At 38.3% G+C, this 27286-nt stretch overlaps 1 protein-coding gene across 1 annotated transcript in view; it reads right to left on the bottom strand.

The window, feature by feature from the left end:
• LOC116501066 (guanine nucleotide-binding protein subunit alpha-14) overlaps window positions 1-27007 on the bottom strand; it is a 74510-nt gene extending 47503 nt beyond the window's left edge. Inside the window, exon 1 of the mRNA XM_032206444.1 lies at window positions 26884-27007. Within this exon, the coding sequence (XP_032062335.1) occupies window positions 26884-27004 (121 nt within the window). The 5' untranslated portion in view covers window positions 27005-27007. The remainder of the gene's footprint in view (window positions 1-26883) is intronic.
• Between the last annotated feature and the right edge of the window lie 279 nt (window positions 27008-27286).

A 27286-nucleotide genomic window follows, 5' to 3' on the forward strand; every position in this document is an offset into this window, starting at 1 on the left:
AGAGAAGTCCACATTACCATCCTATTCGTCCCCACTGTCAAGCGTGATAAACAAGACAAAGTCAAAATGACACAAGTAAAACAATAAGCTCTCCATTTGACTAAAGAGATTTGAATATAGTACAGGAAGAGAAACAGGAAAGGAAGGAAGGAAGGAAGGAAGGAAGGAAGGAAGGAAGGAAGGAAGGAAGGAAGGAAGGAAGGAAGGAAGGAAGGAAGGAAGGAAGGAAGGAAGGAAGGAAGGAAGGAAGGAAGGAAGGAAGGAAGGAAGGAAGGAAATAAAATGCAGGCACAGCTGGTATACATCTTAAGGACAGTCTCATGACCTCATCCTACCCTTCCTTTTACATAATTTAGTGAAATAGGTTGAGATACTGGAGCCATATGAATGGTTACATTACTAGTCACAAGTATTTTCAATGGATGAAGGTCCTTGACAGAATAGTTTTTTGAAATATAGTTGATTATCAGCACTGCAAAACACTCTAGCTTTAAAGCCTTTAGGAGCACTTACATGCTGTGTCTCATTTCTGACTCGTTCTGCAGAAGAATAAGCAATGCTAACAAAAACAGCTATTTCATGGGCAGAAATAATTACAAGAATAAAGATATCAGCACTTGATAATTCAATTAGGAGATTTGCTGCCTGCATTAAAAACTAAATTACATATAAGCAGGATCTGTAATATTTTGTGAGGCTGTTATTAGGGCTTTTCAGCCAACGGAAACAACTTTCTACAACTGTTCTACAACAGTTTCATATACAGAACTAAATGGTACTAGTGCACAAAACTGGACATAAAAAAATGACTTTCAAGCACATAATCATGACTCACCAAAAATTTAAAGGTCAGAGCAACATAAGTTTATATTTTAAAACAGAGGCAGAAGAATTACACAGAACAAAATTCTGCTTATTTCAAGGAGACCTAAAGCAGGAAAAACAACCTTTTCCAGATTTGTGAGAAAGGAAAGTCTTCAAAGTCATTCAGCAATCTTGTGGATTACTCTGCGTATTCTGTTAACTTATTTCACAGTGGTACCATATTAACAGCTGAAATTAGCTTCCCGATATAAAGCACACAGTTATGGGAAGGGAAGGGAAGGGAAGGGAAGGGAAGGGAAGGGAAGGGAAGGGAAGGGAAGGGAAGGGAAGGGAAGGGAAGGGAAGGGAAGGGAAGGGAAGGGAAGGGAAGGGAAGGGAAGGGAAGGGAAGGGAAGGGAAGGGAAGGGAAGGGAAGGGAAGGGAAGGGAAGGGAAGGGAAGGGAAGGGAAGGGAAGGGAAGGGAAGGGAAGGGAAGGGAAGGGAAGAATGCCACAATCATTTCTATTACAACAAGGCAGGGCTTTTAATGACCTGGGAAAAAACAAAAGCAGATTTCAACTCTACAACTCATACACAGTTAGTTGTGTTTTGTTTTTGTTTTGATTGTTTTGTTTTGGTTTTGTTTTTCCATTGAAATGTATCCCAAAAATGAAGTGTGTTTTCACTTCTCTTGTTCATTTACCTATCAACATTCCTGGTACATATGTCAGACATTATTTTGAAGTATTTTCTATTGCTTTTTAATACCCAACAATACAAAAGACGCCTCTTATAAGTATAAAGAAATAAATCTTGGCAAATTATTGTAACAGTAATAAGCAGGAACTATTTCAGATATGTCAGTCATTTTCTTTAGGATTCAAAACCACCTTCCAAATCTGTTCCCAGGGGAAAGGACATAATTCATTCTGCAATCCTAAATACTAAAAGCACATTTTGGTGACTTTTCCCCTGCTAACGATAGGAAACTAACAATATGAGCTTTGTAATTTCCAAAGTAAAAGTAAGAGAGGCAGAGGCTCAAAACATATTCAATAATAACCTTCAAAACCTTTCTAGAGGAAACTTTTTGAAAGATCTCTACATGGACCAGTGCTATGCATATAACTGAATGTTTGTTTCTGCACTGGCATCATGTATTTGACACCTATGTAACTACATTATTTTAATGTTGTTTTTTTTTTCTGCTACTAAGTATAAAGGCTGAAGGTAAATGTATCTGAAAATGAATTACTTAATTACAGGAGTTGTAGAAAACAAAAATAAAAAAGCTTAAATACTGTCAGTAAGCCTGCCTTGTCGTGTCAAGTATCACTGTATTGGATCTGGCTGGGATGTTAACTTTCCCTGCAGCAGCCCATACAGTGCTGTGCTCTGCACTTGTAGCTAGAACAGCAGTGTTATCACACCAGTGTTGTGTCTGCTGCCGAGCAGTGCTGGCACAGCATCAGGACTCTCTCTAAACCTTCTAGGGGCTGGGCAAAAAAGTGAGAAAGGAACATCACCAGGGCAGCTGACCTAACCCAACCAAAGGGATATTCCATACCATATGATCACAGAATCACAGAATTTTCTAGGTTGGAAGAGACCTCAAGGTCATCGAGTCCAACCTCCAACCTAACGCTAACAGCCCTCCACTAAACCATATCCCTAAGCTCTACATCTAAGCGTCTTTTGAAGACTTCCAGGGATGGTGACTCCACCACTTCCCTGGGCAGCCTGTTCCAATGCCTCACAACCCTTTCAGTGAAGAAGTTCTTCCTAACATCTAACCTAAAACTCCCCTGGCTCAACTTAAGCCCATTCCCCCTCGTCCTGTCACCAGGCAAATGGGAGAACAGGCCAACCCCCACCTCGCTACAGCCTCCCTTGAGGTACCTAAAAAGAGCGATAAGGTCACCCCTGAGCCTCCTCTTCTCCAGGCTGAACAAGCCCAGCTCCCTCAGCCGCTCCTCGTAGGACTTGTTCTCCAGGCCCCTCACCAGCTTCGTCGCCCTTCTCTGCACCCGCTCAAGCACCTCGATGTCCTTCTTGTAGCGAGGGGCCCAAAACTGAACACAGTACTCGAGGTGCGGCCTCACCAGAGCCGAGTACAGGGGGACGATCACCTCCCTAGCCCTGCTGGTCACACTGCTCCTGATACAAGTCAGGATGCCGTTGGCCTTCTTGGCCACCTGAGCACACTGCTGGCTCATATTCAGCCGACTATCAACCATCACTCCCAGGTCCTTCTCTGCCTGGCAGCTTTCCAACCATTCCTCTCCCAGCCTGTAGCTCTGCTTGGGGTTACTGTGCCCCAGGTGCAGGACCCGGCACTTGGCCTTGTTAAACTTCATGCAGTTGACCTCAGCCCATCGGTGCAGCCTATCCAGATCCTCCTGCAGAGCTTTCCTACCCTCAAGCAGATCGACACACGCACCTAACTTGGTGTCATCTGCGAACTTACTGAGGGTGCACTCGATGCCCTCGTCCAGATCATCGATGAAGATATTAAAGAGGACCGGCCCCAGCACCGAGCCCTGGGGAACGCCACTAGTGACTGGCCTCCAAATGGACTTGGCTCCATTCACCACGACTCTTTGGGCCCGGCTATCCAGCCAGTTTCTAACCCAACGAAGCGTGCACCAGTCCAAGCCAAGAGCAGCCAGTTTCTTGAGGAGAATGCTGTGGGAGACGGTGTCAAAAGCCTTGCTGAAGTCAAGGTAGACCACATCCACAGCCTTTCCCTCATCCACCCAGCGCGTCACTTTGTCATAGAAGGAGATCAGGTTCGTCAAGCAGGATCTGCCTTTCATAAAGCCATGCTGACTGGGCCTGATCGCCTGCTTCCCCTGCAAGTGCTGTGTGATGACTCTCAGGAGGATCTGCTCCATGAGCTTTCCTGGCACTGAGGTCAAACTGACAGGCCTGTAGTTTCCCGGGTCTGCCCTCCGGCCCTTCTTGTAGATGGGCGTCACGTTTGCTAGCCGCCAGTCGATTGGGACCTCCCCTGATAGCCAGGACTGTTGATAAATGATGGACAGTGGCTTGGCCAGCTCCTCTGCCAGTTCCCTCAGTACCCTTGGGTGGATCCCATCCGGCCCCATCGACTTGTGCACATCCAAGTGCCGTAGCAGGTCACCAACCAGTTCTTCATGGATAGTGAGGGCCACATCCTGCTCCCCATCCCCTTCCACCAGCTCAGGGTACTGAGTATCCAGAGAACAACTGGTATTGCCGCTAAAGACTGAGGCAAAGAAGGCATTGAGCACCTCCGCCTTTTCCTCATCTCTTGTAACTAAGTTTCCCCCCGCATCCAGTAAAGGATGGAGATTCTCCTTAGTCCTCCTTTTTGTGTTGATGTATTTATAGAAACGTTTTTTGTTATCTTTAACGGCAGTAGCCAGATTGAGCTCCAGATGAGCTTTGGCCTTCCTAATTTTGTCCCTGCACAGCCTCGCTACTTCTTTCAAGTCTTCCTTAGTGGCCTGCCCACTTTTCCAAAGCTTATAAACCCTCTTTTTCCTCCTAAGATCAAGCCACAATTCTCTGTTGAGCCAGGCTGGTCTTCTTCCCCGCCAGCTCGTCTTTGGGCACGTGGGGACAGACCGTTCCTGCACTCAGCAATAAAAGGTAGAAACAGAAAGAAGAGGGGAGGGGTGGGTTCCTGTTGCAAAAACATCTGTCCTCCCAAACACCAGCTACGTGCATTGAGGTCGTGGTCAAGGACGTGGTCAAGCATCACTCATTTGTGGGAAGTAGAGAGCAAGTTTCCTCTGCACTTCCACACAGCCTTCACTTGTTCTGTTTTGTTTGTTTGTTTGTTTCCTTTCCCCCTCCCTTTTCCCCTTTCATTTTTTTTTCACTTTAGTTTAATTGTTTAATTAATAATAATCTTTCCTTAATAAGTATTTTTTCCCTTTAATTAACTTATCCTTATCTCAACCATGAGTTTTCTTTTCTTTATTTCTTCCCCTCCTCTTCTAAGGACGGGGAGTGAGAGAGCAGTTGTGGTACAGTTCAGCTGCCTAGCATGGTAAAACCACCACAACAACATACCTGAAAAAAAAAAAAAAAAAAAAAAAAAAAAAAAAAGGTGTGTTCAAGAGTCTTTGTTCATTAGGAAAGATAGAAAAATTGCTATTATGTCCATAAAATGTACCTGTTCTGTGATCAGATTTAGAATTGCATTAAGATTTCTGGTAAACACTGTACTGGAAGCTAGTACACATACTCATTGTAAGCTATGATGAATCATAAAACATTCTTAGGCATGAGGTGTTGTTTCATAGCAAACCCCAACACACGGAAAATGTTTATGTTCCCTTATAGCAACCTATAGCCAACACATCCTGCTTTTGGTGTCTCCTACTCACTTTAAATGTCATTAAGCCTCTATAGGTTCTTCTTTACTTATCATGGAGGACCAAAACAAAAGCACATGCATCTAGCTCAAGACAACACTTTATTTATTTATTTATTTTATTTTTTTGGCACCAATTGATTTCTGTGCTGAAAACCCTAAAGCATTTGTGAACAGCAGGTTCACAATTATAGGCTAGGGAAATGAGTGGGCATTTCTATTTTCTGTATGTTTTTGCTTCTCCCCATCTGCACTCTGAATGAGAAAGTGGAAGCAAGAAAAGTACCCAACCAAAAAACACTTCTGAGAGTCAAAAAGTATGTTGGGGCTAGGGAAACACTCTTTGCCTTGCCCCCGAACAGAACTGGAAAAACTCTCCGGCTGTTTTTTTGGATGTCCTACAGCTAGCTTGAATCACAAGGGAAAGAAAAAAAAAAAACTCTCTACATTGCCTGTAAAGTTGGCAGTTACATTTCAGTAGAACAATTTCCTACACAGTACATAAAAGCTAGTCAAAAAGTGAAAAAATAGCCATGATTAAAACAGTAGTAATCTAAGCAGATTAAAAACACTAATCGGTGTTTTTTATTTTTTTGCAGTTTTATCTTAATTTGCATGTTCACTTTTTTTTTTTTTTTTTTTTTTTTTTTTTTTTTTTTACTGCAATAGTTAATAATAAAAAGTTTTGCACAGGAAGAGTGTCACATATAGGCAGAGAATAGGCAGGTCTCAGCAAAGCAATGCACAGAGAAGCAGAGCAATGCTCCTCCACCTTGTACCATGGATATCTCAATCCTCACATTAGGTAACCACTAGTATTCAGTGCAGAAATGCATTCTTTTCATTTAAACCTCACTTTGTTTTTAATTGATTAAAAACAAAACAAAATGAAAAAAATATACTAAATAAAAGAAAACAATGAAGCAGTTTCCTAATGGAAAATCTTTTGCTGCTGCAGGATGTTGCAGATTATGCCAATAATGGTTTATATTACTGGTGTTGTGTATGTAATAGGAAGTATTGTAACGAGCAGTAAATTAAACACAAGAAAAAGCTTGTTTAAAACTGACAAAATCCATCAGACATCAAGAACTCCAAATATGTATTTGTGTTTTGCTAGACTATTCTCTGTTAGTTATTAGCAGAAGGAATGGGTCCAGTGCAAGTGCAACTGCCAGAATAAACCAGCAAGGTCCCTCCGTTACCATAAACAAGTAAATGCCAACAAGAGTCATCCTATGAATTTCATATCTCCTACACTGTGTACAGAATTAAGCTTGATAACTCTTACGAAGGCAACTATTACTTTCATGCAACGATAGGACGAACCTTTTCTTCATACACACTCTAACCAACACTTTCAAAATAATTGTAAATTAGTCAGAAAATCCCTGTAATCCTGAATACCTTCACTCTCAGTAACAGTATGGGGAAAAAAAAAAAAAAGTTAAAAAAAAAGTAAAAAAAAAGTTGTTAGTATAGTTCCTGAAATCAGCCAAGAAATGAACTTCTAGAAGTAGACTTCTAAAAGTAGAACCCCCCTGCCAAAACACATAAATAAGTAAATAAATCTCAAACTACCCTGTGCCCTTCCCCCCCCCCAAAAAAAAAAAAAATTAAATACAATTTATGAATGGCTTTGTTCAGGGAAACCAAACTCCTTTCTTATTTCCTTGTATTGTCACAACAGACTATGTCAAAACAATGTGTCGGTGCCTAAGGGCTCTCTGCCACAGACTCTGGAAGGACAAGAATAGAGAGGTCTGCCCCAGTGATGCTAATACATATGCTCATGCTCATTAATGACAGGCAATGCTTATGATGAAGCACCACTGAAGTATAACATGCATCCCCTTCCTCCTCCACTCACAGAAAAGCCATTTTGAACAGCCTTGTTTCTTGCTTTCCCTATTCTGCCAGGCTATCTTAAATAAAAAAAAATAAAAAAAATAAAAAAATAAATAAAAAAAAAAGAGAGAGAGAGATAGTGAGAGAGAGAATCTAGAAGGAATCCAGTATTATCAAGAAACACAAACTAGCACTGAAAAATCGTAAGAGCATAGATAATGTGTTCTTGTTTGTTACAAGAAAAAAATGGCAAGAATACATCAATAATTTTAAGAGAAAGTTGCCCTTTATATAGCTAAGGCTACGGATACCACTGGCATAGAGGCAAAATATGACTGGCAATGTATAACAATCATTTTTAATTTCAACAGCTGATGATAATTATGCTATTGTAAAAAATAAAAATAAATAAATAAATAAGTAAAACCAAAACAAAAGCCTTCATGAAGTCTAGAATCTGAAATAAACTTTTTGTAGGCAACAGCTAAGCACTTTGTATCTGTAAGGAGGAATAGATCTGTCAAAAGATCTCCTCTGTGTCCTTACAACACTGCTGAGTGCGGGTCTTCCAAAAAAGGTGAAGTGCTACAAGTGCTCACATGTCATGTTCACTGCTTAGGTTCTCTGCATTTATTAAATTATTAAAAAAACTCTGAAGACAGGTGAGAAATTGGAAATGAGATCTGAAATCAGAAGCTGTGGTGAAGTAGGTAAGAAAGGAAAGGGAAAGTTCATGCCCCGCAGGCACATTTGTTCTCTTAGAACAATAATTAGATCTGCTGCAATTTTAAAAGCATTTCATCAGGGGATCTCAGGGCTGGTGCACACACCACCAGTGAAACACAAGCTACTTCAACAACCTGAGAATGAACATAGAACTGAACATCGGCCTTTGGCACACATACATGGCACAAGACCAAGAGAAGGTATGGGAGTACCCCATGCACCCCATGATGCACAGGAGAAAAGCAGAAACCCAAGGTGAGCATGAGACAGAAAGCAGAAGTGGAAGATCATCAGCACTCAGCAATCATGAGCTTTAAAAGTAATCAAAGATAAGTTTGAGGCATATGCTAAATACTATTTATAAACACTTCCTTATAATTATACAAATGTTTTGTCAGGTCATCTTATATATAGGATGATAGAGTATGCACTTGATTAAAATAAAAGAAGTTTTCTACTAAAGCATAACATCTGTAACTACCAGGATCACAGAGGATAGAGGCAAACAGTTTTGAAAAGATCTAAGCATTTTAGAACCCTGAGTTCTCTTGACCTCATATAAAACAATTTCCCGAAGACACTTTCCAAAAAATGTACCATGAATTATTCGTGACCTACCTCTAAGTCACAAGTAGTCTGCACCCAGTATGATCTTATTTTATGATATTGCTCAAACACATAAATAGCAATAGTTGTGGTTTTTTGTTTGTTTGTTTTTTGATTTTTTTCTTTTAATATTTTCTGGTATTATCCTTAATTATTCAGATGTCATATTACCACTTTGTGCTGCGGAACACAAGCAGATAAATTTGCTGTTGCCATAGTTCTCTTTTCTTTTTTCTTTTTTTTTCCGAAGAGGAAAAAGAGCGAATCCATCTCCCATCATGGCCCCATGCAAGGAACACAGGAATTTGTTACTGGTAGTATATAGAACCTTGAGAAAAGATACGAGTTCCCATTTCAGGAGATCAGCACTGAAGTATTTACAAAAGCCAAAGAACTTGCTAAGATTCCTTATCAAATTGTTGGTAAAACCCAAATTTGTCATCAGAAATGCTGATCTGACATAAAACTACCTTTAAAATACAAATGAAACTGTTTGATTTCAGACTTTTAGTGTTCACTTCCAGTTTTGTTTTCTATGCATTACCAACAGCGAAATCCCAACCTCCCTTCACATCCTCAGTTCAAAACACCTCCATATTCTTTGGTGTTTCTCTGCTGTTGAGGAAGTAGAGAGCATCCAGCAACTCTTAGCCATGTTGAAGTATAATATGCGCACAGAAAAGCACATAGCTTGACATTTGTAAGTAAAAGAACTACTAGCTGCAAAAAGCAACAAGATTTGTATGCTTAAACCCATTAGAAGCTACAAGTTTCATGCAGCACACTAACTTATTATGAACTTTTTTGGTATGTCACTGAGAAAGAGGGAAAAGTCACTAACATAAATATTAGCATCATTTCTAAAATATGATGGTGTTTAAATAGTAAACAGGTCAAAGAGCTCTTTGCCAGAAAAATCTGGAAATCATAATGATGTCTACACTATTTACACTCCCTGGTACACATTTTGTATTTTGGAGCATGTACAGTATATTGCATCAAGGCCACAAAATAACTTTTTGTTCTTCATTTGTGTTATGATAATGTTTAATTTTACAAACACTTAAGGAAAAAATATTTCTGGGCTGTGATTGATAGAGAGAAATTGTGCAGGGTGAATTACAAACTAATGAATATAAAGGATTATAAAATCACTTAGTCAATTATTTAGTCCAAAATTGTGCATATGCCTTAATTTTCTAATATTATCTCATACGTCAACTAACACTAAAAGTACTTTTTAAAATGAAAAATAATTCAAATAATTTAGATTCTCCCCAAATGCAAAGCAAGTGTGCTGACAGAAGAGAAATCTAAGAGCAGGTGGTAAACAGCTGAAAATACTTCATTTCTGGTGGGTATTTGATTAGGTGGGGCAAACTCATTACATGATTTTATGTAAATGTAAATCTCATATGAAACAGCTTGTCCACTTATGCAACATAATCCTATAATCATAAAAAGAACATATTAAAAACTAGATTAATATATAAACTAGCTTAGCATTCAGTATTTCATGTAAAGTGAAACACATATGACACAAGCACATATCTTACAAGAGAGTAAACTAACCAAAGTAGGAAATTCCTTACTCTGTAATTTTGCAAAAGACCATGGAAAGTTTACAGAAGATAATTGTACTCACATTTCATCTGCAATAACCAGACATGCTAAGCAAATCATTAATCATATGTGATGGTGATTATCTAATGAGATTTTTCAAAATGCTTTAGAATTTTAAATGGAATGTTTTATAAACTAACATTTCATAGAAATACATACATTTTTTTTGCCTATGCTGTGCCAGAATACAACCAGCTGAAACAGAGAAAATTTTTGACAGTTCAGTTTTCCTCCTGTCATTGAAGAACAGAGTAAGTTATTCTGAGCTAAGAAATCCATCTAGTGAGGGAGCTTTAATTTTGTGGACCTGTATGTGGTATTTTTACTCTGTTTTTCAAGTTCTATGCTCCACAGTATCCAAGACATCACAGTATCCCATAAGAAATGCTGTAACTCCACTCATATAATCAAAGGCTAAATGTACCTGATTACCTTCCATGTTTCAGGACATAAGAACTACATAAAGAACTACAGCAACATCTTAAATTCAGAGGTGTGGCTTGATATGAAAAGGGCAGCTGTGACATAAACTAAAGTGTTTCCTGGTCCTGCAAATTTTGAATTTTAATATCCAAGCAGAACAGGAAATCAGATTAGTAAAGAGTAGCCTAACTATAAAAAATGGTACTGCATAATATCCTTACTTCAATAGTCAGTGACAAAACAGTAACATTTTTGTTATTTATTTACACTGAAAACATCAAAACGTAGAATTGTTCTAAAGGTTCCTTAGAGTGATGCAATTGGAAACAATTTGTTGTACTTTGGACGAAACCCTGCCAAACAGCGTGGGGTTTTTGTTTGTTTGCTTGTTTTTGGTTTTGTTTGATGTTTTTTTTTCCCCCACAACTCCACTGGAAGCTTTCATTTTAGTGTTCATGGAAAATTTTCCATTTGTGTAAGAAATTGTCAATATATATATATGTATTTTTATATATACTTAATGCAAGGTGTATATCAATGAAGAAACATCCTGTAAACTCTGTGCTGCCCTGCTGGTAACTTCTTGGAAGCTGGCTGGTATTTCTACACAGTTAACCAAGGGGGATTTTCAGTGGCTGATTTTTCTCTGTCCCTCTAGTTCAAGGAAGAAGAGCCAGTATTCAGAAAGCTACCATTCATTGTTTGTACCAACAGGACATAAACTTACACAAGCAGTCAATTTACTTGATCTTTAAAAACTTCCTAAGTAGAGCATGTGCATGTTTCTCTCTCCTTCGTCACTTTTATGCTATGGGACAGTGACATTCCTTACACTATGATGTTTGGGTTTACAGCCCAAATTTTAGCCTGGGTAGTTGTCCTGAGCCCACAGAGTTTTCATCCAGGTGAGGGATTCACCTTGCTTATTACCATAAAACTTTGACACAGTATCCTAGTTAAAAACTTAAACGTTTAAAGATTTTAAAATCATAGCTCATTGTATATGGGGGGTAGCTGCTAATTCTGGCTCACGTGAGTATGACAACTGCGGATGTGTTTCTACCAGCCAAATAAAGTTTTCTAAAGTGGACAAAACATGTTTGTATTATGTATGAGACACTTCTTTTGGCACTTACATTATTTTAAAACTAAACAATTGGCAAACTTCCTTGTTCTTCTCCATGAAGGCATTTGTAATCTTTTAATAACACTACGTTGCCATGTATTTGTTAAAAAATTGTTTACTATAACATTACTAGAGGTTACTTTTCATGAATATGTTTGGCACTGGTGACTGCAAGAAAGGGCAGAACTGCAAGAAAAGGAAAAAAAAACATCTCCAGGTTGCTACATTCACCAGTATTGAATGGGATGACACAGACCTCATTCCTGTTGTAATTCACCTGAAATAGGCTCTCCCTGCTAAACACGACTAGCTTATTAAACATGACTAGTAAGGATCTATAGAAATAGTGGAAAAACTGATACACAAGATGTATGTACATTCAGAGGTACCTCAGCAGGCTGGAGAAATGGGCTGACAGAAGACCTGATGCAGCTCAACAGTGGGAGCTGCACAGTTCTGCACTAGGGGAGGAATAACCAGTACATGCACCAGTACATGCTGTGGGCTGCCTGGCTGGAAAGCTGCTTGACAGAAAAGACTCCTGGGGGTCCTGGTGGGCATCAAGTTTAATGTGAGCCAACAGCCTCCTGAGTTGCATTAGGAAGAGCATTGCCAACAGGTCAAGATAGGCAATCCTTCCCCTCTAGTCAGCACTGCTAAGATTGCACCTGATGTGCTGGGTGTCATTCTGTGCTCTCCAGTACAAGAGAGATGTGGAAATACTGGAGAGAGAGGCCAACACAGGGCCATGAAGGTGATTAAGGGACAGAGGTATTTCTCATACAAGGGAAGGCTGAGGGAGCTGAGACTTTTCAGGCTGGAGAAGAGAAGTCTAATGAAGATCTTATCCATGTGCAGAAATACCTGATGGTGAGAGCAGAGATGGAACTAGACACTTCTAGGGATGCAAGATGCATAGGACATAGATGGTTATATAAGAAATTCTGCTTAAACATAAGAAAAAACTTTAACAGCGAAGGTGATTGAAACAGGCTGTCCATGGTGGGTGTCTCTGTCTTTGAAGGATATGCAACACCCAGCTGGACACTATTCTGAGGTCTATGCAATCCTGATTTGGGCAGGAGCTCAGGCAACACAGTCTCCAGAGGTCCCACCTGCCCTTCTGTGATTCGTGACCAGGTGGATAAAAACATAGCCCAAAATAACATAACAGTGAGGTAAAGAGAATAAGGAGAACCTTCAAGGTGACTAAAATCCATTCCCTAGAAGTAGGGGCACCTCATATGAGACATCTGCTGAGCCAAAATAACACATTTAAAAAGGCAATTTCTGTCTCCAAGAGGACAAGAGAAGAACCTGAACACCAGGAGTCCTGCATAGCTCTGGGAGCCAGGAGGTAGGAATAGCATTCTACCTAGGGAAAAAGCAGTGACTACATGTAAAGGGCCTCTTATGAGGCTGGGTGGGACTAAAGCATAGCTGCTTGCACATCCAGTTCTGCACACCACCTAAACATAGTGTGGAGCTTTGAAACAAGGATTAAAGCTTTCAGTTGTTATCAGATTTTTTGATTATTATTATTATTATTTAATTACTACAGGTCAAAAGTGACTGCAAGTACTGACCTATAAGAATTGGCAAGTCTTAAAAAAAAAAAATCAGGATCTAGTAGGGCATAGCTAAGCAACAGTAAAACTCTTCAGTGCTAGGAATCAACGTAGGAGTGAAAAAAGTGGTACTTAAACTCAATTTCAACAGCTGAAAGCTTTTGTAGAACACCTGTATTTATCATATGAATAGTGAGATTGATAGTGAGATAGATGGTGGTGTGCAAACTTACACCTTAGGCAAGAAATACTATAAAAGGGAACCATTTTTCAGGGGCACTCAGGAGTCAGAGGAACTTGTCAAAAGATTTTAAATATAAAAAGAGACTATGGTGAATTCCTTAAAGAACTTTAAAAGGTTACTGTACCCAGAATCACACAAATACTATAATATACCTCCATTTGAAATACAGCAATATATACCAATGTAAACTGGAGAAAAACTGAACAGGATTTGTGGTCATGAGCTTAATCAAAAATCAACCAACCAAACAAACACTATTGTAAAATGAAAACAAAATAGTTATTATTAATTAACATGAACTCAAAGGGCAAAGCAATAGATGTATTCCACTACAAAGAATGACAGAATTGTTGAGGTTGGACGGGACCTCTGGAGGTCACCTGGTCTGAGCCTCCTGCGTAAGCAGGGTCGCTTAGAGCAGGCTGTCCAGGACCATGTTTTTGAAGACCAGGCTTTTGATGATCTCCAAGCTGGCAGACTCCACAACCTCTCTGAGCAACCTGTACCAATACTCTGCCACCCACATGGTAAAGAAGGGAATGACTTCCCTTGGTGAATCCATGCTGACTACTCCTCATGATTTTCTTCTCCTTCACATGCCTGGAAATGTTTTCCAGGATTAGCTGTTCCAACACTTCTCACCCTCAAAAGACCAGAAGTGCTTATAGTAAGAACTATCTTCTATGACCTGTCCCACAGATAATATAAACTTACATCAAACAGTTAATATTTGCTTTCCTGTGGCTGTTGTATTAAACTGAGCACAGCTGGATGGAACAATATTTTCCCCAAAAAGTTGGAATAGATAAACAGCATCTTAATTTGTTCCACAGTAGATAATATATTCTTTATGTTGAATGCAAACTGTAACATTATACAATCTCTGTATCTCATCTGGTTTCATAGTTTACAACTCAGTAACATTTGAACTAAGAATTGAAACATGCCATTGTAACACAGTGCTATCATTCCCTCACCGTTGTCATCATACTTCTATCAATCCTCAATACACCAGAAATACTGTTTTGTATTTAATGTGTGTAACTCTATTTAAAATACAAGCTCAAACTGTGAGGTACTTTACATATAGGATTTGCAATAACAAGACTGCAAATACTAAACAGGTTCCTCTGTTTAAGCTACATCCCACAGAGGACCAGCTGTTTCTCCACATAGCCAAATAAAAAACAAGTAACATGCAATCCCCAAAAGATTTATTGTTTATTTTCCCAGTGCTTCAACTGCAATTTTCATATATTTTAGTATTAAAAACAATTAGTTGATGAAGACTTCAGAATTTAAAGTGTGACGCATTACTAAATTAAACATTGTTGAAGACTGTAATTGTTAAAAAGAAGAAGAAGAAAAGAAGAAGAAAATAAGACATGATAATGCATTAAAAAAAAAATACTTTAAATTTAAAAATAAGAGTTTCTATTTTTTCAGAGATAAGTACGTCTCACAAAATGAAAGTTCTGCCGCATGGAGTTTAAGAAAATTAAGTAGCATACTTTCCACCAATAACAATAAATTATTCTATAATAAAATGAAATAAAATTATGTAAGAAACTGCTGCCTTTAAAAACAGATCCATTTAATGATTCATAACTTTGTTGGGTTTTGTTCTTTCCCTCTTAAAAAAAAAAAAAAAAAAAAAAAATTGTTCCCTTGGGGGCACCTGATGAGCTTAGATAGCATTTTCAAAAAGCTCTCATAACTTGAATATTCAAATTCCCCTGAGTTTCACTGGGCCTGATGGCTTTATTTAGAAGACATATTTCTGTATCTGTTAGAACTGCTTACCTCTTCTATTTGGACTTCTGGCAAGCAAATGACTTCAAAACAAGCACAGAGGCTTGAAATCCATCGGCCTCCTATTGTGACAGGATGGTATCTGTCTCTACCCTAAATGTACTGCCACCCGAAGATTTTACAGGGCCTCAGGTCTTTTGAGTTTAATAACCAGTGAAAACTTCCAGCAAAATAAACTTTGGATTCATCTACACACCTTTCACTCTGAGCTGTGACTGAAAAAAGGCAAAACTGCAGTACTCAAACACATATGCAGACTTAAGGTCTGGCAACTCTGCACTACAGGATTGCCAGGAACTCTTCCCAAATGCAGGTTTGCAAGCTCCTTATTTTGAGGTTCGTATTGTCACCATTTAACACTTACACAGTTGGGACCTGTATGTGTCTGCCAAGTAAGGAAAGCCAGCTCCTGCTGCAGAGGCCTTGGTGTCACAAAAGGTGCTACCTAAGGAAAAAACACAGGCTGACACGTGGCTTTAAGATTGTGAAGCAACAATAAAACAAGCAGTTAAGCATAAAAGCTTCCTGCTTGGGTAATGAACGCCAAATGTTTATATGAAACACATTTTCATTTCAAACACAAAGCTAGGAATTGTGAAACGGATGTGTCCTAAGGGCTAAAATGAATTGTTTGGCCTTTCCTGTCAAAGAAAACATATCAGGCTGGGAACTTATTTGCTTTTTAAAATGTATTTATGACTGTAGATAAATGTTTGGCACAATTACCTTGGAAATATCTGAGTCCAAAAAGTATTTTCTTGTAACTTAGAAAAACAAAACAAAACAAAACAAAACAACAACAACAACAACAAAAAACACACTATTTTGTGTCACAGATTTTCACTTACTTTAAGTATTTATTTTTTCAGTTAATATTTCATGCAATTCCAAAACAGTGACTAAAGACAGTTATTTCCAAAATACTCTGCGTGAAGTTCTAATGCTTTTCAGCAAAAGATGGGCATAAACACAAGCAGTAGGGAAAACAGTCACATTTGACTAATAGTGGAACCACAACACATTACAGGTATGTAATACAACCGGAAAGCCATTCTTCCATTTTATTTAAATCTTATTTTCCAAGAGTTGCTTCCTCTGTGGACTACCTTCAGCTTGTAGTAATAAACAAAGGTAACCTTTACATCCAACAAGCTAGTTCAGCTCTAGCTCAACACGGAAATTATAAAAGGTCTCACCAGTAACCTAATACTTTCATAGCAGAAATGATTGTTTCAGTATTGAGGAATAGTATTACTGAAGAATACAAAAGAACTTCAATGATTGAATACATCATTCTATTCCTGAAGTTTAATTTAGCTTAATTAACTCCTATTTAATAGTCATTACAAACAGACTCATTTTTCTCTTAGAAAGTTGGAATACTGTCTTGAAAAAGACTTTTCTAAGCCCAGTTCACCTTCCTAACAACATCATATTAAAAGTCACAATGGAGAGAGGAGATATTCATAAAGAACAGCAGTGTTACTGAGCACAGAGGTTTTGGAAAGATATCCTTATCTATCCTTATAGAAAACATCTTGTAAACCTAACTATATGGAAAGGATACACTTCAGGAGAACCCAGCATTGCATGCTGAGTACACTGTCCACAGGAAGAGCTGGAAAGCCTGGAAGTGAGTGAATATGCAATATGATAGACATATAATCATCCCCATCATCATTCACAGAATTTTTGTCTCTAATTAAACGAAAAACACAGAATGTGTTCCCACGTAATAGAAACTCATTCCCACTAAAGCTGCAGAACTTCATTCCTTTCACATTTTTTTTTTTTATAACTAGAGGCTTGGGCCAATAAAATTCAAAGGTAAATAGTGACAATGTAATTATATTTTAAACATCAATTTGAGTTTAATGTAATACACATATAGATAGATAGATAGGTAGATGGATAGATAGGTAGATAGATAGATAGGTAGATAGATTGCACTCACCACTACTACCTGAAGAAGATACTACATTCAGACTGCAAAGCCCATTCTCTCCAGTCACCAAGAAAAAAAATGTTGCAAATTATTTCCAGGCATAAATTGTTTTCCTATTTAAAGTACAAAATGCTATCTAGAGAAAGTCATTCTAGAATTACTTAATGTGATAAGTATACTAGAAGAATATTAACATTTGAAGACATATAAAATAGTGACTACTGAGTCAATTGAAAAGGTCACCTTTTCCAATTTGTTTTTCCAAAATGTTTTTGCACATTGGCAAAAACGCCAGCACAATTACAGCTGCTGAAGTTGGTTTTTATGTTTTGATTTTTAAGAGCACACATGCCTAATATGTACTTGAGTTTGAGAGGCCTCAAATTTACTTTTCCTAAAACAAAACTTTGGAAAAACTAGATGCTAAACATGGTATCAAATCCTATCATAGAATCATAGAATCATAGAATATCCTGAGTTGGAAGGGACCCTTAAGGATCATCAAGTCCAACTCTTGACACCGCACAGGTCTACCCAAAAGTTCAGACCATGTGACTAAGTGCACAGTCCAATCTCTTCTTAAATTCAGACAGGCTTGGTGCAGTGACCACTTCCCTGGGGAGCCTGTTCCAGTGTGCAACCACCCTCTCTGTGAAGAACCCCCTCCTGATGTCAAGCCTAAATTTCCCCTGCCTCAGCTTAACACCGTTCCCTGTTCCTTTTTCCTCTATTGGACAAAGTAAATAAATAAATAAATGATGTAGCTTTAACATATCTGAAATGTGAACATTGCTTTGCTAAACACAAACTGAAATGAAACTGCATAAATTATCTTTTTACCATTTAATAGTTTTTCACACTGCTTTCCGTAATACTTACTTCAAGTCTGTAAGTTTCCAGTGGAAAATGCTTGCCATCTGTGCCATGTTTTCAATCCATAAATCAGTGAAAAATTTTCAAATAGAAGTGATGAAGAAATTATTTCAAAATTTTGTAGGCTGTAACTTTCATTCTGGGTTAACTACACAACAGTGAAAATTTGGATACCCAATAAATTGTAATATCTTTCTATGATTCTAATCTAAATTAACTCAAATTTCACAGCTTTTTCATAACAGGCTGCTATATGTCATCACTTTCATTTTTCAACTATATCTTACAGTACTGTTAGCACTGACATTTCAGGCAGATTTACAGTGGAAGTGGAAGGCTTCAAAATACATAGTATGTCAGACAAAAAATTACTGTCCCAGTTTTAAAAAGAAAGATAAAGAGATCTACTCAACAGTCAAACATCAAGCAATGTACCTGAGAAGCAGAAAAGGGCAAGGGTAAAAAACAACACTCAGCTAGGCATACTGAAAAGTTTTCTTATTCATGCAACAAATACTGCAAATAAAGTTATGTCTGCAAAATTTTCACAATTTTCACCTGCATTTACACAGCATTTTATACATACAACAGAGTTGAGGCCAAGCACAGTAGTAAAGAAAGGATACACTAGGATACAAGACAGGCCGCATAACACAAAATTTAAAATAAACAACCTTAAGAAGCTGAGAATGGAAATTTCAATGATAAAAGTTATTGGTAAGATTTTTTTCTTTCTATCTGCAAAGCAAGGAAATCAAAATCTTTTTTTTTTTTTTGTTTTTGTTTTTGTTTTTTTTCTTCACAGCCATTTGAACCACAGGCTATATCAATTAGCTGACTAAAAATAGGAAAGTACTTGGGTGGAACAGATTTGTAGGTATTTGAGACTTACCAGTAATTTATTTAATCAGTTTTCCTATGAATTTTATTTTAATCAGATTTTAATTTTATAATCAGATTTTATTTACCTGAATCAAATTTTAACTTTATTTTTAGCAGATTGAAAATAGCAACCTTTACATTACATTCTATCAGCTAAAAATGAACCATTCCAAGCAGCCACCTAATACCATGTTTCAAGTACGTTTTTTCAGTGTTCATGTTTATAAACAATTGTGCTAACAGGATTCTTAAGTACTCATCAGCAAGTTGATTTTTTTAATTGATTAATTCCAGAACAGGCCTGTAAGTAACTCTTAGTACCCACTGAGGTGGTCTAGTACTTTGTAAGTTACAATAATTGGAAATATTTGGTAACTGACCCAAAACAATAACAAAAACGACAACAAAATCAGGATTTTCCACTAAAGTGATAGTGACCCAAAAAGGAACTTGACAAAGGCAGTTACCTGAAACAGCTCTAAAACAATCTAAAGTAGTGAAACGGATTAAAACCAACAACAAAAACACAGTAGCTAAATAAAAATAAAACAAATAGAAGCCAGAGAAAAGTAAGGCAGTCAAGGTAAACTTCCAACATTCTGGAAAAAACAACAGATTATCTTGCATTCAGAGAAGTTTTATCATCCTTCAGAAAAGAAAAGAAAAGAAAACAAAACAAAACAAACAACACAATGAGTTCTGATCCCCTTTTGAAGTTTGCAAATGAAGCTATAAGCTTAGATGACTATCCAAATTAAAGAGACTAAATGCTTAAACATTTGCAACACTAGGAAATTCAATATTAAGCACTTTAAAGATGCATTTTAAACAAGCAGTTAGTGAGCTAACAACTTGTATAATGCTACTCATAAAACAAACAAACAAACAAACAAACAAACAGAAAACTTGCTTTCCTTGGCAGAGGAAATCATTGGACCTGGAAGTGATCTACAGAGAAAAAAAAAAAAAAAAAAAAAAAAAAAAAAAAACACACAAAAAAAACCACCCTCTTAAAGAGTAAAAGGGAAAATATAACCAAAGTTTATATTTAATACTTCATTGCATAACCTAGAGCAAAACTATTCCCCAGGTCAATATTTTCATTTTTATGTTTATTCTTTCAAACTGGAATGCTCTTTATGAAGCATTTATTTGTTCAGTTTGATCATGTGATCGTGTGCTCTTAAAAATCAAAAGGGAATGAAATTATTAATGGCTTTGTACGATTCTCATACTCAAGTGGAAGCTAACTTAAACCAGCACTTCCTAAACATAAAATCAACGTCAAATACTTGGAGAGATTTTTCTCTTTGTGTAGTGAAAAAAAAAGTGACATGGTGATATGCAGCTGACTTTGTTAAATACTTTTTGACCGAAAACTGTGTTCAATAGTAGCAATAGATGAATAAAGATGTAGTATAGCCACCCTTACACCATGAAAATAAGGTAAAGAACAACAGTCCTTGCCTTCATTGGGTGCTTTCATTAGCACTAACTTAACTAGTTAACTTAACTAGCCAGCTAGATACATTTATAAATATTACATAGATCATTACAAAAAAAAAAAAAAAGTTTAAAAAAAAAAAAAAAAAAAAAAAGCATAACAAAAATAAATCAGACCTAGTTAAACTATATGGGTAAAAATGGGACTGTGATATCACAGGGTATCATGATGGAACAAATCTTCCATTCACTTGGGAAGGTTTTGTGCATTAATGGTGCTAAAAATATGGCAAAGTTGTACGCATCACAGTGAACATAATAAAATGAAAGCATGCACCATTGGGTTTGCTTTGTGCAGACAAAACTATTATTGCTTAGTTTACACAGCCATTGCTGCTCAGACAGTAATTCAACCAAGTGTCATGCTTCCTTTTGAGGTTGAAATTCCTTGGTACTGCTGCAATATATCACATGTTCATTTCCCTTCACTCAGCACCTAGTCCTTCACTCACCATGCCCCTATAAAAGAGAGAAGCTGTGGATTCTTGAGAATTTATTTTAAGCTAGCCACTGTATTTCAGTTTCAAAGCAGAGAGATATACTATTTTATTTACCTGTGTCTACTGTTACTAACACGAGGCAAACAAAGTAAATTATACAAAGAACAAATAACCAAATACTGTTAAAAAAAAAAAGGCATCAGAAGGCAATCCTACCAAAAAGCACTTAGCATTTTCATAAAAATTAGTTATTCATTTCATCATTTTTTCTTTTTCTTTCACAAGAGTATGATAACATTATACTACTTACTAAACTCCCTGTTAAATAAAACCATATAGGTTTAGAAAATTCTAATTTTCCCTTGCCTATTACTACTACATCCTTCAGAAACAAGACCAGGTGGGTCAAAGTGAGAAAAATTTTTAATTATTTTCCTCTCTGATAGCAGACACAGAAAAAAAAAAAAAAAATTGCATTTTCTCCTGTACTCTCTTTTGTTGCTTTCTTCAAGCAACATTAAGAATGTATATTAGATACCTCAGAAAATGATGGAGCACCAAAAATCCAAAATGATTAACAGTAAGACATTACTTTATGGAAAAATTGCAGGCATGCCACTTTACTCCTTTCAGTGTTCATTATTATTTTGGGACCATACAAGTAACAAACATTCTCAACAGATCATGTCTTCTCCTCATTCCTCATCTACCTCCTTCCAACATACTGGAAGGGTTTTGTAAACCAGGTGATTCAAAAATAAAGAAATAAATTGATTAATTAATTTAAGGGAAACAAAATCCCGGGATTCTTTTCCCCCTAAAAATACTATGCTTGTTTTATCTTAAAACAACAACCATTTCTATTTATCTAGTAACGGTTGTGCCTTTCAGCATTAAAATAAATAAATAAATAAATGTTTTGATAGTATTAGTATCAACTAGAAATGACAATTACATGCCTCCCAAATGAAGCATAGACTATACTAGAGTTGGAAAAAAACTGACATTCTCATTTAATACCCAGTGAAATTCAGCAATAGGTAAGAAGGAAGATGCATTTGTATATTGATAGAGTTGTTCTTAGATACCCTCACATGGTCACCAGACTTCATGCTTCACAATGCAAATCAGCCATACACAATCCTAACAGTCTGTAAATATTCTACAACTGCCCGTAATGACGAAGCATGAGAATTGAACTGAAATTGAATTTTTCAGTATTTGTACAGATCAGCTTCTGAAGAAATGGATTGTCTTGTTGATTCTCAGAAACTGTAGTACATGATCAGAATTTCAAGGCATAACAGGCACGGCATCAGTTTTCTCTAGAGAGTAAGTTGTGAGAATCCTATTAGCAAACCACTAAAATAAAATGAACAAGAATTAACTACATTCATGTAAAATCATAGTTCTTCAAACTGAGACAGCATCCTCCTATTACACCTTTATAACACAGACTAGTTTCACACTACTTTTTCTCATTATTAGTTTTCAAAAACTAGGAAATAAAAAGAACAAATTTACCAGGTATCTCTTCACCAAAGCTGTCACAGGTACCACAAATATGTCTGAAAAGGGCAAGCACAGACAACTTGGAGGAGGAGGGTTGCAGAGGAGCAAGCAATCATTATTAGGTATGCTCTCATGACACAGGGTACGTGTACTCCAGCATACTTATCCCAGGAAGGAAAAACAAGCGTCATTATTGTCAGTGAGGAGCTGAGACACAGCAGCAGTTTTTCTCATGCATATGTTTGCAATGAAATACTGAATTGCACAAAGATGCCTTGACTGCACCCTTCAACACCCGCATAGTGTCTGGTACAGTTGTTCCTGCTGATTTACTCAGATTCTGTCTCAACCCTTAAGGTTTTCACTGGCCTTTCATTCACCACAGACAGGCCTGGCTACCAACAGAAATAAAAACAATGCATAAAAAACATATTCCAAACAGAAGAGCAAAGAGTTTCTGGTAGTTGCAACCAGAGAGAGATATAGTAGAAAACTGATAAGCTAGCAGGCAAAGCCATTAGTTCATTGCAAAAAAATCCTATTCATTCCAGATGCTCAGTCTTGCCCCTTATATTATCCAAAGGGGAATTTGTTTAAATTAGAGTAATCTATGCAATCTAGTGACTTTTATTAACAAGAACATGGACAGATCTGCTAAGGACTTGGTAAAACGGCCTTTACCTCCAGTATACTGATATATATATATTTCCTCCCTGCATATCTTTCTGTCTCACACAAATTCAAATCAGTTTCATCATGGAGATGTTTCTTATTCCTACACTACCACTCAAAAACAATCATATTTTAACACACCTATGAGTGTCAGCCTGTCCAGTGCCAAGAAAAAAATTAACTGCATTGACATCTAGAATTTTCCTGTTCTCAGAAGGATAAAACTATGCTTCCCATAGAAATTTAATGACTTCTTTTAGGAAAACAAAAGGCCACAGGGTACTTCTTGCTACTGCAGTGAATGTCACAAAGTAATTAGAAACCAGTCAACACCTGTTCTCTCTGTACGTGTCTCAGACACTTTGAGAAATGTAAAAATCAGTGCTGGTCCTTTACTACCTCTGAAGCTCCAAAATGAATGGTTCTGTCTTCCAGGTTACTGCTTTCGTCTGTTAACCCTTACGTTTTAAATGGGAAAATTCTTAAATGACTAGAGTTTCTCATGCACAATAGCAATGATAGATCCCACTAGAGCTTTCATTAAAGCCTGATTTTCTGTTCTCTCTCATTGCCAAAGTATGCCTTATATAAGACAAAAAAAAAACTTATATATGCCAAAGAATGCCTTACATAAGACAAAACAAAACAAAACAAACAAACAAAAAACTAAAAAGTGGTTCACCCATGTGATAGGATCAACGTAAATCTTTCCAGTTGCTTAAAAGAACATGAAGGTCCACAATAGCACATCTCTCAAAGGTGGAGTGTTCTTCCAGTGAGATCTGGCATAGCATTGTCTGTTTTGAGGTTTTCCTACTTCCAGTCAGAAGTCAGTACTGCCAGTCTATTGTCTGTACACAAATTGTTAAAACTGCTGTGGATTACAGCTCCCAAAGCATCCCTCTCTGCTCAACGAGTACTGAAGTATCAAGGAGCAGTGACTCAGCCTGCCAAGTATGACCCTCTCCACACCCGGCCATTATAATGATGCACACTGGAAGAAAATCCTCTTGAGGCGGCCCCACTGAGCCTTCAGAAGGACCACCTGTGCTAATCTCCACTGGTTTTAAGTCGTAATTATGCTTACGTACAGTCACAAGCAGCATTATCCTCCCCATGCTTAGAGGTTTTACACTGAAGTTTAATGCACAATCAAGTGTTTCTTTTATAAACCTTTATGTACTTTAACAATATTCCTGGTCAAGGATACAACACTTGTCCTCTCAGACATTAAAGCTGTTTTCTTAAAAGAGACATGCCTACTTCCTCCAGCACTGAATCCTCTTAATCAGTAGTGTTTAATGGGGTCTCTTTATTAACAGAAGTGCATCTATTACTGTCATGTAAGGGAGCATGAATTTTTCACACCCTGACCTGACACAGCCAGCAAAGCTTTGTCATATAACTGTGGTATTAAGGCTTATTTTAGAAACCTGAAATGTCACCCGTAACAGTGTCTGTTGTCCAAGAGTTCTCAGCACTATGGAACAACATGAGCTGCTTCCAAAGTCTGCTCTGTCACTCAGAATGCGAATCTTGGTGTATTTGACTGCGGAGAGGAGTGGGAGGAAGTCAGAAACAGGTATTCAAGGGTAATAGTGAAAACCAGTGTTTTACACAATACAAAATTAAAAATAAAAAATCCATTACCCAGTATATTTCTCAAGAGTAATCAAGATTTGAAAATGTCTTCCATCCCTCTTTATTAGCACACAACTGCCATGCATGTACATGGGCACAGAGAAGAAAAAAAAAATCACTTATTTGCTTCAGCTTGGAAAACAGATGACTGAGGAGGGATATAACATGTCTGTAAGACCGGAAGAGACATAGGGGAAGACTAAATAGGTAATGACAGACTTCTGCTTCTTTCGAAACTGCTAGGAGTTTTTAAATAAAAGGAAGAGGCCAAACAACAACAACAACAACAAATATATATATATTTTTAAAAAGAGTTCTTTCATGCAAAACACAGGTAGGCTGAACATGCCCTGCCACAAAGTGCTGTGGCTGGCTGAAAGATGCTAGGTAAATTCATGGAAAAACCATGGAGAGCTGCTAAAAACTCAGGAACTCCATGTGTCTCAGGAAGCTTCTGTGACTGAAATGGTTGGGAGCTAAGAGTACTGGCTACTGGAAGGAGAGGAGTTGTGTTTATGCCACACTCATATCATTACTTGAAGACCTGCTTTCAGAAGACAAAACATTGCTGGATGAACAATAATCCAGAATAACCCATTTTTTTCTCATTATGTAAAAGAAAAAAGGTACTAAAAAAATGTACCAGATGATACATATATATATATATTATTTTTATTGAATGGAACTACATGCTTTAAATTATACTTTCTAATGTATATTTAACATAACTGGGCGTGCAGGGCTACATCCATGTTCTAGAAAATACCTTAAATACTACCGTAAACAAATCAGCCTTGTCCCAATGTTACATGTTGCTAATGTCAGAAGGAAGTTTTAGTTTGTTTATTGCAACAGGTAGTTTCAAAAAAGGCTTGGTATTTCAAAAAAGGCCCCAGAGCCCTGAATACTGTCACAGAGGAGTGCTTTCAAAAAGCTTTGAAAGCACTTTGCTTCTTTGTTCTTTGAAAGCACCTTGCTTCTTCAGCATTTTAAAGCCTTTTTTAAAGATTTCTTCTGCACAACTCCACCTAAGGTTTTCCTCAATGTCTTTGCATTACAGCATGCAAACAAGTCCTTTCTAAAAGTAGGAGAAGATAACTACAGTGCAACAAGAACAAGCAGATTGGCATGGGACAGTATTCAACCTTACTTCAGCTTTTTAAATTTACAACTTTGCATTTACAATTTTGAACTGGGACTCAAACATTATAATGGACAGATTTGCCCTCAAAACAAACCAGTAACTTCACTTGACATTGTGGCTAGCAGGCATGTAGGCATTCACTGTAATTTCTCTGTCAAAACTAAGCCCTAAATGAGATAAAAGCTTTCCTTTTTGAATCCATGAAAATTATTTTCATTGAAATACCTCAAGGGTTGGAAAAACCCAGGCTCCAGAATGAAGCCCCCTCACAGCTGTCCATCCATGGGCTCTCCCCACCATGAAGATACTCGAGGACATCACCCCCAGTTAAAAATGCCATCCCATCTCTGCTGTGAAGGTATACACGCACAATTCCTAGATGCAGCAGGAGTTTCATCATCAGGCTCCTCGTGATTTGCCTACTAGGTTCTGTCTTTCCATCACCTACCAGGTTTAGTCTTTCTATATACTTTCCCTTAACTTCAAAAATCACACTAAGAATCTGACATTTCTTGTTCAAAGACCTAAGAAATTATGGTTGGTTCCAAACCGCAAGTAAGTATTATCTGTATATTTTGCTTTACTTTCAAGTGGACAACCTGACCAATAAAACATGTTTTCAAATTGCTGTGTGCAACACGTAACATTCATAGCTGTACACTGCTGCATGTAGCTGGAGAAAGTGTGGTTTTCAATGATTTGAACAGCAAAAAAATACAAATAGAGTGCTGATGCAAATTTATGTTTGTTTGTTTGTTTGTTGGGGTATTTTTTGTTAGCCCGACGTTTTTCAAAAGTTCGTCGGGATAAAAGGCACTGCGCGAACCTCGGCACCTCGGCACCTGCAGGCAGGTGAGCTGACTCCTCCGCCGCAACGCCTGGACAGGCAGACCTCGTTCCGTATAAATACCCGCCGCAAAACCCAAAGTATCCACCCGCTTGCCCCAAGCGCCTCACTCAGAGCCTTGCACCTAGTCCAAGGCAGACGTGCAGCACCAGCAGCAGCACCAGCAGCACCACCAGCACCAGCAGCACCACCAGCAGCACCAGCAGCACCAGCAGCAGCACCACCAGCACCAGCAGTACCAGCAGCTCCGTGCCCGGAGCCCGGCGCCCCCCGGCACTCACCCAGCAGCAGCAGCTTCAGCTCCCGGCGGGCGTCCCGCTTGTCCCGCCGCAGCTGCCGCTCGATCTCGGCGCTGATGCGCTGCGACTCCTTCTCCTCGGCCGACAGGCAGCACCCGGCCATGGCCTGCACCGGGGGCGTCCCCTCCCGGCCCGGCACGGCCCGGCCCGGCCCGGCCCGGCCTCGCCTCCCGCCGGCCGGCAGGTGGGGGCCGCCTCCTGCCCACGGGGCGGGGGGACGCGGGCAGGGGCGGCCCCGGGGGCTGGAGACCCGGGGCTGGGGACCGGGGGCTGGGGGCCGGGGTCGCGTGTCCTGTCCCAGCCCTGCCCCGGGCACGGGGCCTGCTCCCGGCCAGCGGGCGGCTTCGTCAGGGGTCGGCGCCCCGGGGGCTGAAGGCTTGGAGTT

This window comes from Aythya fuligula, chromosome Z, assembly GCF_009819795.1.
Source record: "Aythya fuligula isolate bAytFul2 chromosome Z, bAytFul2.pri, whole genome shotgun sequence".
In the NCBI taxonomy this organism is placed as follows: Eukaryota; Metazoa; Chordata; class Aves; order Anseriformes; family Anatidae; genus Aythya; species Aythya fuligula.